Source organism: Cygnus atratus, chromosome 20 (assembly GCF_013377495.2).
Source record: "Cygnus atratus isolate AKBS03 ecotype Queensland, Australia chromosome 20, CAtr_DNAZoo_HiC_assembly, whole genome shotgun sequence".
NCBI classification, from domain to species: Eukaryota; Metazoa; Chordata; class Aves; order Anseriformes; family Anatidae; genus Cygnus; species Cygnus atratus.
In genome coordinates this window covers 9,441,576-9,461,693 of record NC_066381.1, presented here as the reverse complement: position 1 = coordinate 9,461,693, position 20,118 = coordinate 9,441,576, and the positions used below count along the sequence as shown (strand labels likewise).

At 38.2% G+C, this 20,118-nt stretch overlaps 1 protein-coding gene across 8 annotated transcripts in view; it reads left to right on the top strand.

The window, feature by feature from the left end:
• The window catches only part of BCAS3 (BCAS3 microtubule associated cell migration factor), a 358,287-nt gene that overhangs the window by 22,376 nt on the left and 315,793 nt on the right, over positions 1-20,118 (top strand). For all 8 annotated transcript variants that reach the window (XR_004780836.2, XM_035560848.2, XM_035560852.2 and 5 more), the window contains exon 7: positions 4,886-4,958. Coding sequence is in view for 7 of the 8 variants with exons in the window: in XM_035560848.2 (XP_035416741.1) it covers positions 4,886-4,958 (73 nt within the window). In the remaining variant the exon portion in view is untranslated. The remainder of the gene's footprint in view (positions 1-4,885; positions 4,959-20,118) is intronic.

Sequence of the window (20,118 nt, the reverse complement as noted above, 5' to 3'; positions counted from 1 at the left end):
TTTGCATTTCAAAGTCTAAGGTTAAAAAAAAAAAAGTTCTACGGAAGATTTATCTCTGCACTCTCCTGCTCACATCTTTGATTTTGGTAAAATAAAATTTGAACCTCAAAAGCTGACTCAACTTTACAGGCAGGTATACTTAAAAGAGCTATAATATTTAGGTTGCTTTCTAAGGGAAGGCAGATGTGAGTTTTGTATATATTCAACCACTTGGGTGGCTTAGTGGTTTTAAGTCCCAGAAGGCCAAGATAATTGCACGGTACGTACAGCAGAGGAGCTAGCCCTACGAGTTGAACAAGCAGTAGCAGTTTGGAGGTAGATTTGGGTTGGTGTAAGTTGGTCATGCAGGTGTGCGTTCACATTTGGCTGTTTTTAACTGCTAGGTGCGTTGTTCCGGTGTAATGAGCTAATCTTGGTGGATTATAGAAATTACAGAGCAGAATTCTGAAGTGCAGGAAGTAACCCTTTTTATAGATATCATTGGGAAGAATTTTGGAACATGACATGTTAAAATACTAATTTATTTGAAGCTGTGTGGACTGACCTGCATGCTCCCATTTCAGCTCTGGCCACATCACATCAATGTTCTAGACCAGAAGACCTTCACCTTTCACCATGTTAGACTGCTGTGTCTTTTAATTTTTTCAAACAAGAGTCGATCAAAATAAAATACTTCCATCTGTCTTCAATTAATGTGTGGCTCTAGAAACATTGATCTCTAGCAAATGTTTCGAGGTCATCTTTTTCTTTATTTAGTTGTCCAAGAATAAAACCATGGTGTTTTGCAGAAGACAAAGCAAATTTCTGTAAATATGTATAGCTCTGCCTTCTTCACCAGAAATCTTTAATGTTTGCACTGAATTTGGAGCCATCGTTCAGAGTTTCCCTGTGGGTGTGCTGGCAGCAGTTTGGTCCAGTTCTCCAGAATTGTCCGTTAAAGTCAAAGCCAGAAACAAATGCACAAACACTTCCTCCAGCAAGTGACACTCCATGTCACTGCTGTCTCTGCCTAGGGCTTGTTCTTGTTTTCCCGAGCTGCTTTTTAGGCAACTTGCATGTTCTGAGCAGTCGTCTTAGGGCTTGACTGCCCTTTCGGACAGACATCGTTTGCACATCGATTCTAATGACTCTAAATACTATGCTCATTGCATGCAGCCAAGATGTGCCAAGATAATGTTCTCCAAGCAGCTGCTCTGCTTGTTGCAGTTGCTTCTAGCAACTCTGCTGTCTGGTTAGCTCTGAAAAGGGGATGGTGGAATGGGCTGAGGAGGCAGTAGATACCAAAATTCAGCTGGAGTTGATGGGGGTGCTAATTTCTGGGGGATGCAGGAAACAGGTATGGTGCTGCAGGTGTTGGAGAGGGGCTTTGATAGGTAACGTGTCTAGGGGATGCTGGAAGTAGAGGGAGATACAGTGATGAAAAGCTGTGGTCTGGACCAGGAATCCTAAAGGAGCAGAGGAAGGTCTGCATGAAGAACAGGAGTCACAGCCCCATTGATCAGGCATGATACTGAGTACTGGAATTAGTGCTTATCTGTGCAGGAAATAGAGCGTTTATAGATACTACCCTGAAGCTGAGGAAAGAATACACATGCCATTTTTAGGACTCACTCAAACCTCTTCACTTCAGTTTCAAGTAGCACGTATGGTTTTTTTGCTTTCAATAACAAATGCACAACAAAGCAGTCACAAAATGGTGGTAGAGATTAAGAAATGTTAAAGTTTTTTCCGTTTTTTTCCCCTGAATGGAAGAAGCAAACAGGGAGTGAAAACCATATGTAAGCAATGCCAGCCACGTGGCTCAGGGCACTTCCAGATCCTGGTTGTCTCCTGCTCTGACGTGGCAGGACTGTGAATGCAACACAGTTTTCAAGTAACAGAAATAAAAGGGTCTAGTTGAGCAGGAGATGCACTGCATTATTGAATTGAGGGGATCTCTGGAATCACATACCAGAAATATGCTCTGCATGCATGGACGCTGTTGCTAAATAGGTCACAATTTGATACTTAGTGAAGTTCTTGCTCAAGGGAAACAAGGGTACTTTGCATAGCTTTTGAGTTCGTGTGAAAATCAAGGGGGCTTCTTTTTTTCCCCCCAGGTGTTCTGTTGTTACTGTTTTTGTTACTGGCATTACCAAGAGGCCTTAGGAGGTCCGAGGGCCGTCTGTTCACAGTCTCATCAGGAGTACAGCACATAAGCTGCTCTGAGCTTGTGTGGATAAACTTTTAACTTCATAAAGTTGTAAATGTTGATTTTTATGGAATTTCATTTAGCCATTTGTTTATAGTTTTAAATATACTAACAAGTTGGATTTAATAAAAAGGCACATATATGTGATTTAGCTAAATGGAGCTGTAGATGCGGCGGGGCCTATTTGGCAGGAAGCACAGTTTTCATTACTTTAATTGTGTGATTTGTCAGGATTTCCAGCTTTTTGTAAATGCTGTAGTGTTATATGACAGAATTAAAAGGATTTAGAATAAAAGGAGTTTAAGAAAAAGACTTTGCAACAGGATTTTAATACTTTTTGTATTTTAGGGATTTAGCTAGCTGTTTTTCATTTCAATCATCCTGCTGCATTTGGTTAAACACTGTGTGGAGCAGGTGTGTGCCACGTCAGTATATCGCACATGCAAATAAACACAATTTTACAAATAAAAATTAATCCACCATAACTTGGAAGATTAAATTCCACCCCGGAACTAGGCAGGGTTTGCTGACTCCATTAAGCACTGCAGAGAACAGCACATGTTGCTTTTTGCAATCTCACGAACAGGCCTGCTATTAACCTGATTTAATGCCCCACAGAGTCCTCAAAATAATGATCCATTTCTAGAGTATTAATATTTACATTCTGAAAGTATAGATTTGAAGTAGGAGATGAATTTTTTGACAAACGAGGCCTTCAATCATTACAGACTGAAATCAGCACTTAAGCACCTGGTGTACAAATTTTGCAAATCTGTATTGTAGGTATTAAAAACTACTGTTCCTATTTCTGTGCTGTTGTTTCCCTCTACCCTCCACCAACTTTTCTTCTCCTCGATCCCTCTTCCTTGTTAACCTTAGAACTGGACCACAAATAAACATGTGAATTTATGTGTCTTAATACATCCTGATTAAAAAAAAAAAAAAAGATATAGTTAAATACTTAAGGTAAATCCTGGCTCCACTTAAATCAGTGTCCGAAGCCCTGGTAGTCAGCATTTCCCCGTAGTGCTGAGAGGCTGGCTAAGTGAACAGAAACAAATGGAGTTCCTCTGTTACTTGTACTGAAGCAAACAAATCGGTTGCCAGACCCTTAAGAAGAGCGTATGTTTCATTTATCAATTTACAGGTCAGTACATACAGTACAGGTATGACTCATAAAAGACCTTGGAATAATAGGAATAAAAGGAAAATACATTTGGCTCTTTCAGGTTACTTGTAAAGCTATTGTTGATGGGGAAATTATTGACGGGACCCATTTAACTTCACAAATACCCAAATGTGGAGGAGGGAAGAGTTATCCTTGTGTAGATGAGAGTACTGTACAGTTTTTGTTACAAATTAATTGCATGTACCTGGGTTATTAATAATTAACAGAGACTGTTACGTGAAAATGTATATTGTTAATTGTTGTGCCTTTCTGGATAATTGATTTAGTGCAACTACGCCAGTGTTTGGGAATTAATTATGAACAGACTATATCACTAATATTCTTCATAGATCAAAAGTTTTGATGTATAATGGAGACAAAAACAGTTCATTTTTCACCACAGACATAGATATAGATAGATAATGTAAAAGGCAAAGGTTGAAAGAAATTGGAGGAAGTTCAGCAGTGGTGGCGGTGGTTTTTCTGTTCTTTAGGTTGGGTAGAAACATACCCTGAAATTTAGTAAAACTTTGTTCAAAAACAAAGATATTGTTGATTCAATTCTATTTTTATTTCTGTTCACATAGCAGTAAGGTAGAGTTCTCAAAACTTTTAAAACCCTGTTTTAAGCAGCGTGGTGTATCGAACAGCTCGGTGGCTCTGGAGCCCGGGTGTAAGGGCAGCGTAGGACGATGAACATGTGGTGACAACTGCCTGCCTCTGCTGCCAGCTGGGCAGCACCTCTGCATCCAGGGCAGGCAGAGGTGTCTCGGCATGTGCTGGGCGCTGTGCTCTTGGTACCCAGCGAAGGGAATCTAACAAGTATGTCGGGAATGTTGTAAGAGACCTGTTCTGTCTGCAGTGAGCAGCGGGCACAGCCGGAGTCTCGCTGGAAGCTGGTGACAGAGTTTGGAAGTTTGGTGACAGAGTTTAGGAAGGCTGTTTTGAATTTAATCCTGTATTTTCTTAGGCGCGTAGTGTGGGGGTAATGCATGGCCCTGCTTTGGGCAAGCACTTGGAGCCCAGCTTGTCGCATGCTGAAGAGGGTGGTTGCTGTTATGCTGCACTCTTTTGGTTAATGCTCTTAGACTCCGCTTACACCTCAGCAGAGTAAATTAGAAACCAATGTGTGAAACCCACGCAGAGTTGGTGACAGCCTTATTTCAGACAACTTGGGTAAAACAATGAAAAGTTAGCAAGTGCTACTTGTCATTTCTTACAGCTGCAGAATTCTTAACCCCAGCTGAAATGAATAGAATAGAACTCAAAATCCCGGCCAGATTTCGCTACTTGCTTTGTTACTCGTTGCTGTCTTCTTCAAGAGCAGTTGTTCCACTGTTCATGACTGTTATTGGTATTTCTATCACTAATCTTGCACAGGCTGGTGAGTTTTGCATTATATATTAAATATTCTTCCAGTATATTGCCCCTCCACTCCAGTGTGTGTGAGCACTTTGAAAGGTAATGCAAACAGTATATAGTGATTTGCTTTTTCTTTTTTTTTTTTTTGCTCTATCTCTTATTAGGTACTCAGAAATGTGACAATTTCTCTGAGAAGAGGCCTCTTCTTGGTGTGTGCAAAAGCATTGGATCTTCAGGGTAAGAATATTTTTCATTAATAAAGTTGTCTATATAGATTGTAATGTCATCTAAAAGTGTAACCATAGAAAATTACTTTAAACTCTGTCCTGGTTTTGCTCATGGGATAACGCCGTGAGGTGCTTTTAAACCTTTTTTTTAATGTCAGCACACATTGACGTATAACTTCAGCTTTACGAGAAGAGTAAAGAGTGAAGATCATTGCTACAAAATAGACGATGAGCTATTTTATTTTGTTCTCAGTGTAGTCACAATTATGTGATTAGCCTTTTCTGATATTAATCCTGAAGAATTACTGCTCAGAAGTGTCTGAAGCAACCTCTGTCTTGAAAAGTAATTAAAAGATGCTTTCAAGCAGCAGTCATATTCCAAATGAATTCCAAGTACCAAGCAAGCTCATTGTTCCAGTCACTCACTGTTTATTACCAAAATACATTTTAAATCTACTTCTTTCAGTTACAAAGTTATTTTAGTCGTCTTGTTTCGTGCTCTCTGGATAGTATTGTATCACTCCTCTTATAAAAGAAGGTCTTAAAACTTTTTATGACTGTGTTAGATATATTTATTCTGACAGAGCTAAGAATTTATACCTATACCTTGTGGAGAATGCTTGCTTTTCAAGGTTAATCCTCTACACACATTTAAAGGCTAAACAGTTAAAGTAAATCTTCTTACAGTAGTAAGACTAATTATGTGCCACACCTTTTTTGGTTAAGAATTTAATCACTCTGGATATGAAGGAAGACAACCAATCCTCTGTAAATTTCCTAAGGACATTTCTGTCTGTGTATTATCACCATTAATGTTACTGCTCTTAAATGTTTTAAACAAAAACTGTGTGGGGTAGAGAGCTGAAATTTCCTTCAGTTGATGTGTTTACAACTTGTAATACTGCTCAAAGTGCCATTTCTTCTTCTTCTTCTTTTTTTTTTTTTCTTCTCCCCTGCAAGGGTTTGTAATCTTGTGAATAACTTTTTCTAAATAGGAATGCTTATTACCACCAATGCGAATATTGCTCTTGGAGGATTTTCTGTCTTAATCCAAACAGTGAACTTATATATGTAAGGGGTATGTTGGATGGAAAAAAAATCCTTCATACCCTTGTTTGAGAAGGGAGCTGAGAAATGAACAGGCTGTAAGGTACATTATTTTCACTGTGTTATGTTCTTTAGTTAATGAGAAATACTTCAAAGATGCTTGGTAGTTTCTGCTTTTTTACCAAAAAAAAAAAAAAAGCTTATGTTTCCAAAATGAATGGATAAACTTGTGTTAATATTTATCAGTAGTTAAATATCTGCAAATTGAAGGAAGAATTTTAAATCAGGCTTTCAGCTCTGACCAGAAGACTAGAATGCTATTAAAAAAAGACTGTGCTACAGGCTCACCTTTACCCAGTTAATGGTAATTTGTTGATGGTGATAAACCTTTAGAAAATTGTGAAACACTTCTCTACGTTTACTGTTCATGGCAAGTTATTTTTGAAAGAGTCGTTGCAAATGACCTGTTTTGTCAGTACCTTTCAGGTTAAGAACTCCTTGATAGTTTGTCCTCAATTGGAGTAAAACCCTGGCTTAAGGACTGTGGTTTTGGAATATATATTATTTCTTCTTTTAAATTTGCTCAAATGTCACTTTATTCTGTTAAATTCATAGCTCATGTGATTGCATTTCTTAATGACTATTATGCATACAGAAGAGTTTGCATAGGACATTAAAACAGCTGCATCATGAGCAGCGTCTGAATCTGAGTCACAGTTTTAGTTCTTTTCTTAACTTGAAGTTTTGTTCTGAACATCCCCTGTACAGCTTACTGGTTGTGGACAGATATAAAACTCCTTGTTTAATCATATATCTGAAGAAAGTACTACATTTATTCTAGAGCATTTATTCCAAAGCACTTGATATTTTCACTGCAGTCATCTCTTCTCCTGCTTTGGTGATTATGCTGGCTATGGTATGAAATACAGCAGCTGTCAGCACACTAATGAAACTGTGAAGTACAGGGAATAGGAGGCCCGCTCTGTCTACTGAAATGGCAGTGGTAAAATAATCAGTAAAATGATGTAGCACTGATAGTAAAATATTTCTCATTTAACAGAAAGGTAAACCGAGTGTCTAGAAGACTGAATGATTTTTTCAAAGGCATCTAGTCCAAAGCAGATCCAGAAGTGAAATCCAGGTTTTCCAACACTCCATCTGTTATGCTGATACATTAAACCACGTTGTCTTTAATATAAACTGAATGAGATTGGACGTGGTTATGACAATGGGTCAACGTCCCTATCTTTGCAAGATGTAGTCTGAAAAGGAAAACAATTCAGTCAGCACAGTCCCTAATCCTGATGTGTCATGCCATTCGGGAACGCTTCTGCATTGGAAGTCCGTGCTTCTCTGTGGACTTTCAACAGTCCTCTGGCTTTCTTCCATTTGGATTTTGTGTGGGATCCTGTCATTACCCAAGGGGAATGATTCTGGGAAAAAGGGGGTTGTGATTTCAGCCTTGATCATCATAATTTGGGCTTTCATTTACAGTTCTTCAAAATTTCTGACATCTTTTCAGGATGCTCTGTTCAATCTTGCTGCTGTTGTTACTCTTTTCTCAGAACACCCTGACAATTTTGACATTGCCGAAGAATTTTTATTGTGCTTCTCTGTTATCCGTAAATACGGTTAATATGGTTAACATTTTGGAAAAGTTGGTGACTGGCACCACGACTTAGTTTTGAAGGATATTTTTGGACCCTGCTGTATCTAAATTCTTTTCTGTGGCAGTCATTTATACAAAATCCATTTTCTGTAGCTCTTCTAAAAAGGTCTTTGAAATAGTTAAATTTTTTGGATGGAAGGTGAAGAATAAGTGCATTATACACCCAATTTTTGATTAAAAAAACAACTGTTATTAGCTATTCAGTACAGTTTAGGAATTGCTGTGAATTGTCACGTGCTGTCCTTGACCTGAAAAAAACATGTTTTAAAGAACTATTTATATTTTGTGTACACAGTCCTGCATGCTAGAGGAGTGATTGTTTCTTAAATGTATTGATATCTTTTGTGATTTTAGGGAATCATGTACATATATTCAAATGCATAAAAATCTTTTGAGAAACTTAAATTCAGTATCTATTAACATGTGGGAGTTCTAAGTGTTAAAGATGCCAAACCATTAAAGTACTATAAATCTGATAGAATACGGTTTATATCTAGATCCACTGCACTATCTTTTCATAATGGCTTTTAATAGTATTTTATCTTTTAGGACTGTATCAATGAGATACTGACACCTTCAAGTTAGGAGCTGGGATTTCCTGGTTCTGACCACTAGTCTGCATTAGTGGTCACCGTCAGGAAATTCTTCTCTTTTCCTTTAGCTGTAAAGCAGATATGCTATAATGAGGAAAACACGATAAAAAATATTTTTTTAATGTAGAACCCTCATCAGTCTGAAATACCAAGAGTTTTCAAGTTGTAATGAATTAATAGCTTCAAAAAACATCACCAATGTTAAATAACTTCGGTACTTTCTCTGATGTACACTGTACTTTAATGGAAGGAAACTTAACGAATAGTTTTACCTGTGATACAATACTAGGGCTTCTTTCCCTCATTATGAAATAGAGATGAGTAAAAATATTATACAACACAATGTTTGCCTAAAATCAGTGTTTGAACTTGTCAGTCTTGACATTTTTTCAGTGTCATTTACAGAGTGAAAGATCTCTTTGGTAACTTAGAAATAAACTAGTGTTCCCCTGAGATCCCCTCATATGTTCATGAATTACAGACTTCTGACTACTGTAAAAAAAAAAACTTTTTAAAATTTTAGTTTATCTCCCAAATATTTGACAATATATTAACTTAAAAATAAGCTTCTGGATAACTTCACATGTGGATTGCATCTCTTCTGTAATGTGACCTAATGTAGTAGTCATTGATACGATCTCTGCTGATAAAACCTACATTCTTTTGAAAATCCAGTCTTAACCTTCAGTTTAATATTTCTTAATTTTGTATCTCAATTTCTTTGAGATTGTCATGGTTGGGAACCTGCATTAACATTTTTATTCTGTTTATTAAACCTTTCCACTAAACTAAAATCACCAAGACTTGCCATTTGGAGAATTCACAATGTATTTTTTGTTTATTTCAAACGATTTAAACAGTTGCTTAATTCAGTGTAAATCCTAACTTCCTAGTCTTATGCCAGGGCTTTAGAAAGAAATACTCATGCTTTCAGGATCTGATAGTGATGCTTCTTTGAAGTGATGGGTATGCAGTATGAATTCTCTGCATTCTGTTCTAGTTCCTTGCTTGACTGTGTGCTGATGTGGAAGTGTCATACTGTATCACAGAACTTTGTGTAACAGGCATAGAGAAAAATGAGATTCATTAAAAAAGCAGTAAGAAATAATCTGGTGGCCAACCGAAGCTCGTATATTCTTTAAATTTGATTACTCTAAGAAGCCTCTAAGATGAAAAATCTCAGTGTAATTCCAGCATGTAGAGAATAAGGTAAATTTAAGATTGCCAAAAGTACCAAACTTACAGTATTTGGCAAATAGGAAACAATAAGTTTGAGTTCCCTCTAAAGTAATCAAAAATGAAAAAATGACCTTTAACTACAAGGATCAAGGTTTAGGCTCTATTCAGCTAACTTGAGAGCTGTGAACATAGAAGGATGTCAAATAAGAAAAAGTCTCATGCCCTGTGGACAAAATGCATCTTTTCTATAATATATTTCTTTGAAATCAAGTGGTAAAGCTATATTGTGATTATGTATGCAGTGAAGAATAACTGCTACTGTGAAATTAGTTTCTGGCACCTGCATTTTGTAAAAGTTCTGTATATGTGCCACTAATCTCGCTCTTTGTATTTCCCACAACAAGTATTTTACCAGGGGAGAGGAATTTGGTGTTTTCTAAACTTTGGCCTTGTATCTGAGCTTTTGACTAACTTTCAATATATACATTTTTTGTATTTTAAAAGTCAAATTTTCCATCTAGTAAAACGACTGAAACATCTAGCATGGTTTCGCTATATAATCTTTTCAAAATAACAGTTTTCTCAACCCCCAAAAAGGATGCAGTCTTGACACATAAATGGGAAACAGATTGTGTTTTTTGGCTGATGCTATATGCTGGTTTAGATGTTGGTTCAGTCAACTTTGGTCTTAGATTACAAGATTTGCAAATTAAAGGAAAACCAAAAAGGAAAGAACATCTGCATAAATTTTGTCTTTGTGGAATTTTGTCCAGGCATGCTTATTTTGTTCTGGCTGATAGGATAAACAAATCTTCACACACATGCGTGCACACACACACTAATGGCTTTTGGTTCATATTAATGAATTGTGTAGGTAGTAAAACATCAGTGAATAATCTCTAAACAGATACCCCCCCCCCCCCAAAAAAAAAAAAAAAAAGGAAAAAAAAAGAAAAAAGAGCTAAGTTCTAATGGTGGCCACAGAACTGCAATGCAGAACCAGTCAGTGGAAGTTGTTGGGAGCTATCACTTTTAAAGACAACTAGTTAAAACCAACTGTGTTAAATAGAAATATATTCCTGCTTGCTTGATGTGGGTTGTTGACACCATGGTTTGGAGCATACTGGATCTGTAGAACACCTCTGGATATACCAGACGGGTCCAAAATATGTGCTTTTTTTTCCCCTCAGATGTAAGTGTGCAGATATTTTTTATTAAAGTTAATGCTTCAAATGTGGCTAATGCAGATGTTTAAGAGGAAATTGAACAGTGTAATTTTGTTTTAGTTTAGATTGTTAAGAAAAACATCACAGTTTTGAGGGATTCAGAATCAGTAATGCAAATCTGCCCTTGAGTAGGCTCTGTAAGTAACAAGAAAGCTAACAAAGCAGAGATGGCCGTGCCAGGAGGATAAAAATGTGTGTGGAGGTGCAGAAAGGGAGAAGGGGACAGAGGGCAGAGGACAGGGGTGAGAAGTTGCAGTCTCTTACATGTGAAACCACCTCTCCAGAGTATACAGTATTGTAAATAGATACAAGAATTTAAAATATTTCAAAGTACTTTTTCTCCAACACAAAGTATTCTGATGACTCATGTTTGCCCCCATCCTGCTTAATTGTGAGCTACCAAATCTTGTTTCTACTCTATTTTTTCTGTTGTTTTTCTTTTTGATTTCTCTATTAGCTAAGTCATTTTTAACGCATAGGGGACAAAATTCTTGTAATAAAATGCAAACCAGTATAGCTAAAGGAATGTGTCAGTGCAGCTATGCGCTTACAGCAACGTAGGCTTTAGACTACATTTCTGTGATTCAGCAAAGACAAAATTCCTGCTGATCTTGTCCACTTGTACTGCTGCTTCTGTGCTGCTGCTTTCTGCAGCCCTGGGCTGTGTCACTTCAGCTGCTTGTAGAACCCAGCAGTAAGGAGATGACGGAAGCAATCCTAGTTCAAAATAATGCTCTGATTTTACTTTGTTTTTCTTTAATATGGATTATTTTGGTCACCTACTTTGCAAATGATTGTGTGCAAAATTGGAAGGTGCAGCTGAGAATATAGTCACTTGCAGCATGAAGGTGGGGATGAACACAGTCTGCAAAATACTTCATCAAAATACTTGATAGTTTGGTGCACTTGTTCTTTGTCCAAACAGCCAAAGATAGATGCATAAAAGATGAAGAATTTATGCCAAAATCTCGACCAGTGGCCTATGCTGCCAGCCCATAACGTGTTAGGTTCTTAGCATACATTTTTAGAAAGATTTATTAATTGGATGACTTCAAGTGATAGGAGGTTTTGAACGACATTAAGAATTGGATGGAGGTCATCTAAGGGCAGGAGAAGTAAGAGGTAGTCTTCATTTAATCATGGGAGGAGGAAGGAAATAAGGGCAAGTTAAAGAAGGAGGAGTAGGTTTGAGCAAACAAAATGTCCAACTTTGGCTAGCCAGCATCTTTTTTCCCCTGCTGATCAGTTTACAAGGCAAATCAATTGGCCGCAGATTTTCAGGAAGCACGCTTTATTAACGTGGCTACTGTAGATTAAAACCTCCTAACCTTAACACAAAATTAACTCAGGAACCTTTCTATGGGAGTGTTAAGATTTAGGTAGAAAGCAACTTTACGCAAGTAAGGTTAGAAACGATGCAAGTAAAGCATTAACGTTTTCTCATAATAATATTGTAAAATCAAGACCCTGTTCCTTGCCTGGCACACTGACTAGCTAATGCTGAAATCCCGTGTCTAATTCTAAGTGTCTGTGCCTTTTAATGTTTAAAATTAGCTGGCTGTGAAATGATTTGTCAGGGACAAAGAGCGAAGCTTTCTCGGGGAGGGTTTAAAAAAAAAAATTAGCTATAGTGAATGAAATTCTTGGTCCCAGTTCTCACACTCCTTGGAGTAACTCTCCCTGGAATATTTCTACTGGAAGGCCATTGCAAATGCAGTGGGTATGCTGTAGACTTTCCTGCTTATGCCAGAGACGGAATCATGCAATTGAATGTGTGACGGGTGTATCCGCTCATAATCAAGAGGATAAAATATAGCATGTTTTTCCCAAATTGCCAACAGTTGGACTGTACAGATGGTTTATGACCGTCAGTTGTTGTATTGGACACCATGAGGTAGATTCATGAAGTTTCTTAAAAATTTTTGGTCTTTTATTGAAGACTTTGCAAAATCCATTCTTTTTTTAACACTGTCGAGGGTGTATAGGTTTAAATTTCTAGAGAATAAAATTTATTTACTTTTATTTTCAGGGTTCAGAGGAATATTTGGCTCTTATGGTGCCTTGTAATATTATCTCCCTTCAAAGTAAAGCAAAAATACTAGAAAATAGACGTTTTCATTGCTTCATAAAGTCTCAGCTTGCTTCGAACAGCCTAGACAACATGGATTTTGTTTTGTGACAACTTCCTAATTTTTCAGTGTTGTTTCCCTTCTTATTGAACAGAAATGCAAATGCTGTAGCTTGGCAAGTACAGTAACAGCTCAACCAACCAGCACGTCTTAAGCTTACTCCAAAAAAACTTGCGTTTGTTTTTTCCTGGCGATAAAAAGATGATAGGGATTGTAGGGATTTTGTTCTAAAAAGAATAGTAAAACCTTTTAAGTTGGGTAAAGCCCTCTCGTTTTTATCTCTTTGAAGGAGTGAGTCCCAAAGGCTCTCGTACCGATGAGAAACTGTAAGCATCATTAACTGCAAAATGTGCTGCCCTGTCAACTGTCTTGCAAAAATGTCCTTCCATTTTAACATGGAAAACACTATAATCTCTGTTTATTGAAGGAAAAAATGAGTTTAGTCGTAACACATTGTGTGGTAGCTTTTAAGATCCTGAGAGATGCAAGCTCTTCCCTCTTCTGGCGTTGGATTTGCTTGCTGTGTTATGTGATAAAGATAGCAGCGTGCTTTACTTTAAAAAAAGCTCTTCGGATCCCAGAATTTTTTCTTGTAACTTGTTTCTATAATTACGTTAGTGTACTTCAACTATTTTTGTAATGTTTAAGTAGTGTTTACTGGTAATTCTGCAAGTTTTCTCACAAACTGAGAAGCTCGGGGATGCAGCTTTAGCAGCAGACGGTAACGTTGCTGTTTGTGAGTCCTGAGGGTCAGGAAGATCTGGTGTTCTTCTGATAGACCAAATGTTTGTCTGGATGAACTATAGGAAGAAATAACCTTTGAACTATAATAAACTGTTAATCTTGGATCAAAACTGGAAGGAAGAAAACGAGTATTTGGGGGTCAAACTTTGACCAGTTGGTGAGAACTAGGGGTAGTTTTGACCTTCTAAAGCTTTGATTTATTAAGCTGTAAAAAGATAAACCTTTTCTAAGTGATCTCCGGGATAGCACGGAGGTTTGGGAGAACAGATTTCCGAGCTGAGGCATAGTTTCATTTTACGGCTGTTCCAACCCCCCGTGCATGTAATGATACAGGGAGGAGATGGAGGGAAGGAAGTAGCCTTTTGCTAAATGCACAGCCAGATAAAACCAGCTGGAGCACATACCTTCCCTGAGTAACTTGTCAAAAGAAGCACTACAGGGAAAAGATAATGCACAGCGCCATTACAGGCAAAGCTGCTGGTTCCAGGGCCACTTTAAATTCCACTTTAAATTATTAAATACTGTAAACGCTATAAAGTTAATTAGAAGAGGAACAAACTCTACAAAGATAAATGTGTTTTCAATATGTTTCTCAGGGAGGGTACAGTAGAAACCAGTGAATGAGAGGAAATTTATTTCTGGCAGCACTCTAGACATGGAACTGTGGTTGAACTTTTTACCCTAATTACGTCCCCGCTAATGCCTGCAGCGGTCTGGAATCAAAGCGGCCCTTCAGGCCCTGGAAAGTCTCTGATGTGGCGAGCGTTTGTTGTGTGATGAGGGTTACTTAAGAAAAAATGGAATATTGTGACAGGATTTTTCAAAATTTCTCAGTTACCACCCACCTCACTTGTTGCCTACAAAAATAGAGTAATTGTTTGCATCTGTGTGTTTTTGTCTGTCTTAGAAATAACTGTTATAAATCAATGTGACATAGACCCAGAGAACAGTTCAGGATTGTATTTTCTTTTCTTATATGTTTTGGAGTTATTTGTTATATACTGCAAGAAGGATTTAAAGCGCATTGCAAAATAGTTAGAAATTTCAGGATGGTTTGTGTCTTTTTCTGAGCACCCTATCACATACCAAGTTCTGAAATCAATTCAAAGATGCTATTTAAAATGTTTTTTCCTAAATGATGGCTTTCACTTCATGCTTGTAGCTTGACCAGCTAATTACAAACTGCATTGCAGCCATTGTATCGGTATTGTTACCCAATTGCTGCCACTTGAATAATTCACTACAACTTGACAGTAGTTGAACTTTGCATCCGTGACTAAATGCCATTTTCTCTCTTACAGCAGTCTCTCTCTGGAGCCCTTGGTTTCTTTCTTTTTGCTCTTTCCTTCAATAATATTTAGTATACAGAGAAAAGTCAAAGGCGTTTGAGCTCAAACTTTCGTGTGCAGGTTAGGTTCTTTTAAATCTCTGATGTGAGGAAAAAGGCCATTAAAACACAATGACTGGAATTTGTTAAAAAACACTATCTGGTAGAAATACTGTTTTTCAAGTTCTGATCTTGTTTATGAAATCCAACATCAGTAATTCATTCAGCAGAATGAATACATTGTTCTAGCTTTACAATGTTAAATTTACAAACGATTTATAAAGCAAGGCACAGCATTTTTTCTCAAAGATTTAAAGTACTCCTTTGTGAAAAAGCAATAGAGATGTTCTCAGAAAAAGATTTGCCTTAATTCTTTTTTTCTTTAAATTCCGACTATGTTAATATATTCACAATATCACCTGAAGGAGAAGCTGCAACATAGTTTTTGAATGTTTGCTCACAAACTTTTAAAAACTTAATTGTGAGTAAAATTACTAATAGAATATTTCTATAGTATAGTTACCTGTAATTATGTAATTAATAATTATCATTTTATAGACGAGGCCTCAAGAAAGTAACACTAAAAGTTTTAATCAATTTTACCTGCACAACCTGATGGGCCTTGTCTCTGTTGCAGCCTCTGCTGTACTGGGTGCTGTCTCTGTGGTGAGAAAGCAGTATTTCTGTGCCCTCTGCTTAGTGACTGTAACATAATTAATAAATAACTAAATTTAACTATGACATTTCCTCCAAATTTTATGAAAAGTGGTCCAGCAAAGGAGGTGGTTATATTGGTGGCTTCACTGAGGGAAAGGCTGTAACATAAGCTAATGCTTTTTCAATTTTTTTATTTTTATCTTATGTTTTAAACTGTTCACTTAGGATCTCAACCTTAAGGGCAGTTTACAGAAACTCAGATTTTATTGGCTTTGCTGTTCGTGGAGCTCCTTGTTCACAGTAATTCCTCTCAAGTACTGTTTCATATGTTCAGATGAGCTTTCGGTGAGTTCTGTGCATCTGAAGACCATGGTCTGCTCTGTTAAGTCATAAATCAAATAAGCCCTAAGACCGTGTACTTAATGGACACTTGTGAAAATTTTGGCCTACCTGGTGTGAGCAGAACCTCATAGAAGCTTTGTGGTTCACGGCCCATTTAAGTTACCTCAATTGTAAGATCTAGGCTAACCTCCGCTCAACTTCAATCACCTGCACTCCAAAAACCCTCTAATTCTTTCTTGGAAATGTTGAAGCTTCTCAGAAACTATGATTTGAGCCGTAGACTTGCATATAAACAGTTAAGGTAGTAGACTCAAGCATCTGGGAAGTGTCGAATTAGTCGTGCAGTGCGAGGCAGAGAGGCCCCTTAATACTTGCACAACCCCATTACCTTCAGCTTGTGGTTTTAGTGACACCACTTGTGGAGCCAGAGCATGGGTTGGGTTGGAAGGGACCTTACAGATCATCTCATCCCACCCCCTGCCACGGGCGCGACACCTCCCAGCAGCCCAGGCTGCCCAAAGCCCCGTCCTGGGGCACTGCCGGGGATGGGGCACCCAGAGCTCCTCCGGGCAGCCTGGCCAGGGCCAGATGTTAATCTTTGATAGAGGTATGACAGAAATGCAGCTGTGTGCTACACAGCAGTTAATCTTTGCTCGTGTTCTCCAAGACTTACAGAAATTTTTGTAGTTAAGCATATGTTCATAGGATGATCAAGGATAGCCAGTGCAGGTCCATCATTTCACGTAAAAGGTCTGACTGGTTACACAGCAGAACAAAGTGTGGTCCAGAATATACCAGAAAAATTGATTTTGCTCTGAAAAATGGAGCTCCAGTTGTACTTTTCCTCAGTGATAGCTATAGTCAAGTAAGCCTTGTAGATAAACAAATCTCTTGAGATGCTGCTTATCTTCCTGTATTAACTCACTGAAAATGCGATGGGAAGCTATAGTTTGTGATGTGGTATGTCTCAGTGAAGCGGAAAGTGTGTCGTATTCCAGTCTCTCTGCGAAAACGTGCCACAGCTGAGAAGCCAGCTTGTGCTGTATTTTACACTCCAGTGACAGGCATGCCACATGCCGTGGAATGGAGCAGCGAATGCAGCGTGCTGCGGTATGTGGAGGTAGCTTGTAGGCTGTTGTTCAGCTTTATGCAGCTTCGTGCGTTCTGAATTTGAGAAAAAAAAATGTGGACAAGAATGAGAAATGTTGTTATGGGCAGAAAATTTAATAGTAGTAGCATGTTGTGTACTGTTGGTAAAGCAGAATGTGAAAAGAGCCATCTGCTGCCAAAACTGTAGAATAATATGGAGGTTGCCAGAATTTTTGCTATTTTGAAGGATTCCACTTACCTTTCGTTTTTCTCCTTGAACTAGCGATACTGTTCTTGTAGTATCTGTTACGGTATGTTACAACGACCAACATGCTGATAAAACCAAGTCTTAAATTTTCCTCTTCTTGTTGATACACGATTTTTCTGATACCTGGCATACAGATAGCAAGCAAAGACTGGGCTGTTGGTTTGGTTGAACAAAAGTGGACGTAATGGTTGTCAAAGCAGAACTGCAAAAATCCGTGACCTCCATCAGTTCAAACATCTGTTCCATGATGGTCAAGGAAATTTGTATTTGCAGATTCTTCCCCCAAACCACCCCAAAAGTGGAAATAACTTTTCATTCTGTATTTGGTCATGGGTTTTGCTTGTCTTACGAGCTATGGTATATGATTATATGTTAGGAGTAACCTCGCTATATCAGCAGTGTGCACAACCGGTGAGGAAATGTCTTCCTACATTGCCTTTCAGTAGCTTTGCTTTTTACTGCATTAAAATTAACATTTTGTTCTTTCTTACCTAATACAGAGTTGTCAGCACTCTGAATAGCTGAATCTTTTCCGAAATCCTGCATTAGAAGCATTTAGCTGCATCTTTGTTGCTAACAGAGCGATGGTGAATTCAGGGACTAGGAGAACTGCTGTGAGGGCTGCAGCAGAGAAGTCTTTCTGTCGGTGTCCAGCTAATCGCCAGTTCAGCGTGTGTCCCAGCACGGACTGTGCAGTGCGAAGAGCTTGCCTTCACTCATGGCTAAGTATGAGTCCATATAGGAAAGGGATGGCAGGTATCCAAGTACCTGCGTTATTGTTCATTGTATGAGAAAAACATAATATATGAATAGATACCCTAAAAATGCTTGCACGTGAAGTTCAAAGTAATAGGTACTCGATTAAGGTAGCTGTATTGCATCACCGGTAGACACTTGATATATTTTCTTAAATTTTCTGTTGAGGTAAATGCTGCTCTTTGTCCACAGAAACATCTCTTAAACATAATTATACTTGTTTTGATCTTTCAGTGTTAAATAAAATGTTAGGAACAATTAATTAATCTTTATATTAGTTTTTTTTTTTTTTTTAATGAACGTGCAAAGCATATTTATAGAGTGGTAGATCTGCCTACAGCCATCAGTCTGTTTTTAACTTCATTTTCTTCATTTGTTTGAAAAAAGCATAAGTAGCTTTTATGTTGATATTTGTTTTATGTGGAAGCTTTTTTCTTATCCCACTCTTTTCCCTCATTTATCTGTTGGTAGCCTAAGTGTGTAGTTCGAAAGTAACAAAGGAGGGCTAGTTATTCGGTCACGGGCAGTTTTTTTGAAGAGAACGAGTGAAAATCTACTATAGTTGTATTTCACTTTCAGATTAAAACAAGAGCAGTTCAAAATCTGATATGTGCTTTTTGTTTTAGAAGCTTATTTCTTTGGTAATAATTTTATATATTCTCTTTAAATAGAGTGCATTACGCTAGTAGAAGAGTAGTATGCTTTTTTTTTCGTTACAGAAAGCTACGTTAATTTCAATATGCATGTGGTGATAAAATATATTTCCTGATTCAACTTTAATTTCTCATATGTGATCATTTTGTACTTAGCAACAAGATGGAATATTCTTAAATATATCTAAGGGAGAAGTTTGTATATATTGCTTATAACTAAGGGCTGCTTTTGACACCTTTTAAAAAGAAATAGCAACATCTGGAAGTACACAGTTAAATGTAACTGAAAATTTGGCCGGTCATACTGTGCTTGGGGCACTTGAGAGAGATCTGCAATTCTCAGATGGGGCCTTTCAAAGCGGGATGGCAGCTCCTTTTCCCAGGTGTCAGGGTCCTGCATTGCCGGCTGAAGTTGGGATGTCCTGCCTCATTCAGTCGGACTTCAGTTTGCGCTCCAGCATCCCCCTGCGCTACTAGTGCCACATGGTCTCCTTTCCTTCCCCACCACCTGTGCTCTTCTTCCAGTGCTTTTTTTCATCTGACTTTAGATAATAAACCTGTTGAAATAGGGATTTTTCTTGCTGTGTGTTTCTGTGAAGTGTCGCGCATGTCCATGGCCCGGTGATGATGCTATTTGTGGTGCACGCGTGTAGCATGTGCATTGCGCTCCTCTGTTAGGGTAAGTGGCGGCACTTGATCTCCTGGAGGGGAGCGCTGGCCTGGCACTTAGGAGCAGCACTTGACAACAGATTCACGGGGCGGTATTCGAGCAGCTTCACGGGACTCAGCACACCCGGCACGCTCAACAGCACGTACCAGCTGGGGAACTGACGAGTAATTGGTAAAACGGGGGAAGCAGCCAGCTTGGAAGAGATTTTTCTAACAGAAAATAGGATACTTTTTTTTTTTTTTTTTTTTTAAAGAAAGGGATCTGACGGAAGAAACTGAGGCTTTTAATCTTCCATAACAGAACAGACGGAAATATATGTAGACAGAAAAACTTCTTTTTCCCCTCTCAAAATAGCAAATCCCAGATATTGATAGTTTATTACCTTGATTAGCCATATGGAGACTATGGATCTAAACAATCTGTCCGATTTCTGTCCGATTTAAATGGATACGACACACCATGCTTGCTTAATGTGTTTGCCTCCTGTAACTTACATCAGGGCAGCTAATTCTGGTAATACCAATTTGCCTGTAAGCAGGAAAGGTTTATACAGCACCACACCTTGCAGTAAAAATAAGCTGTTGGCACCTGAGGACACGGATTTAGGCCATTGCAGAGAGAGAAAAACAAGATACCGATAGGATTCCTGCAGTGGATCACAACCTGCAGGGCCAGCGGACTTTATTTATTTATTTATTTTTATTTTGAGCAAGACACTTTGAAAGCAGCGTTACCTCTTCCCAGTTCTTGGTATCATCGTTATGCCCAATAGTGTTGCACGGGAACTGATGCACGTTGATTTACCTTTTATCCACTTCCTT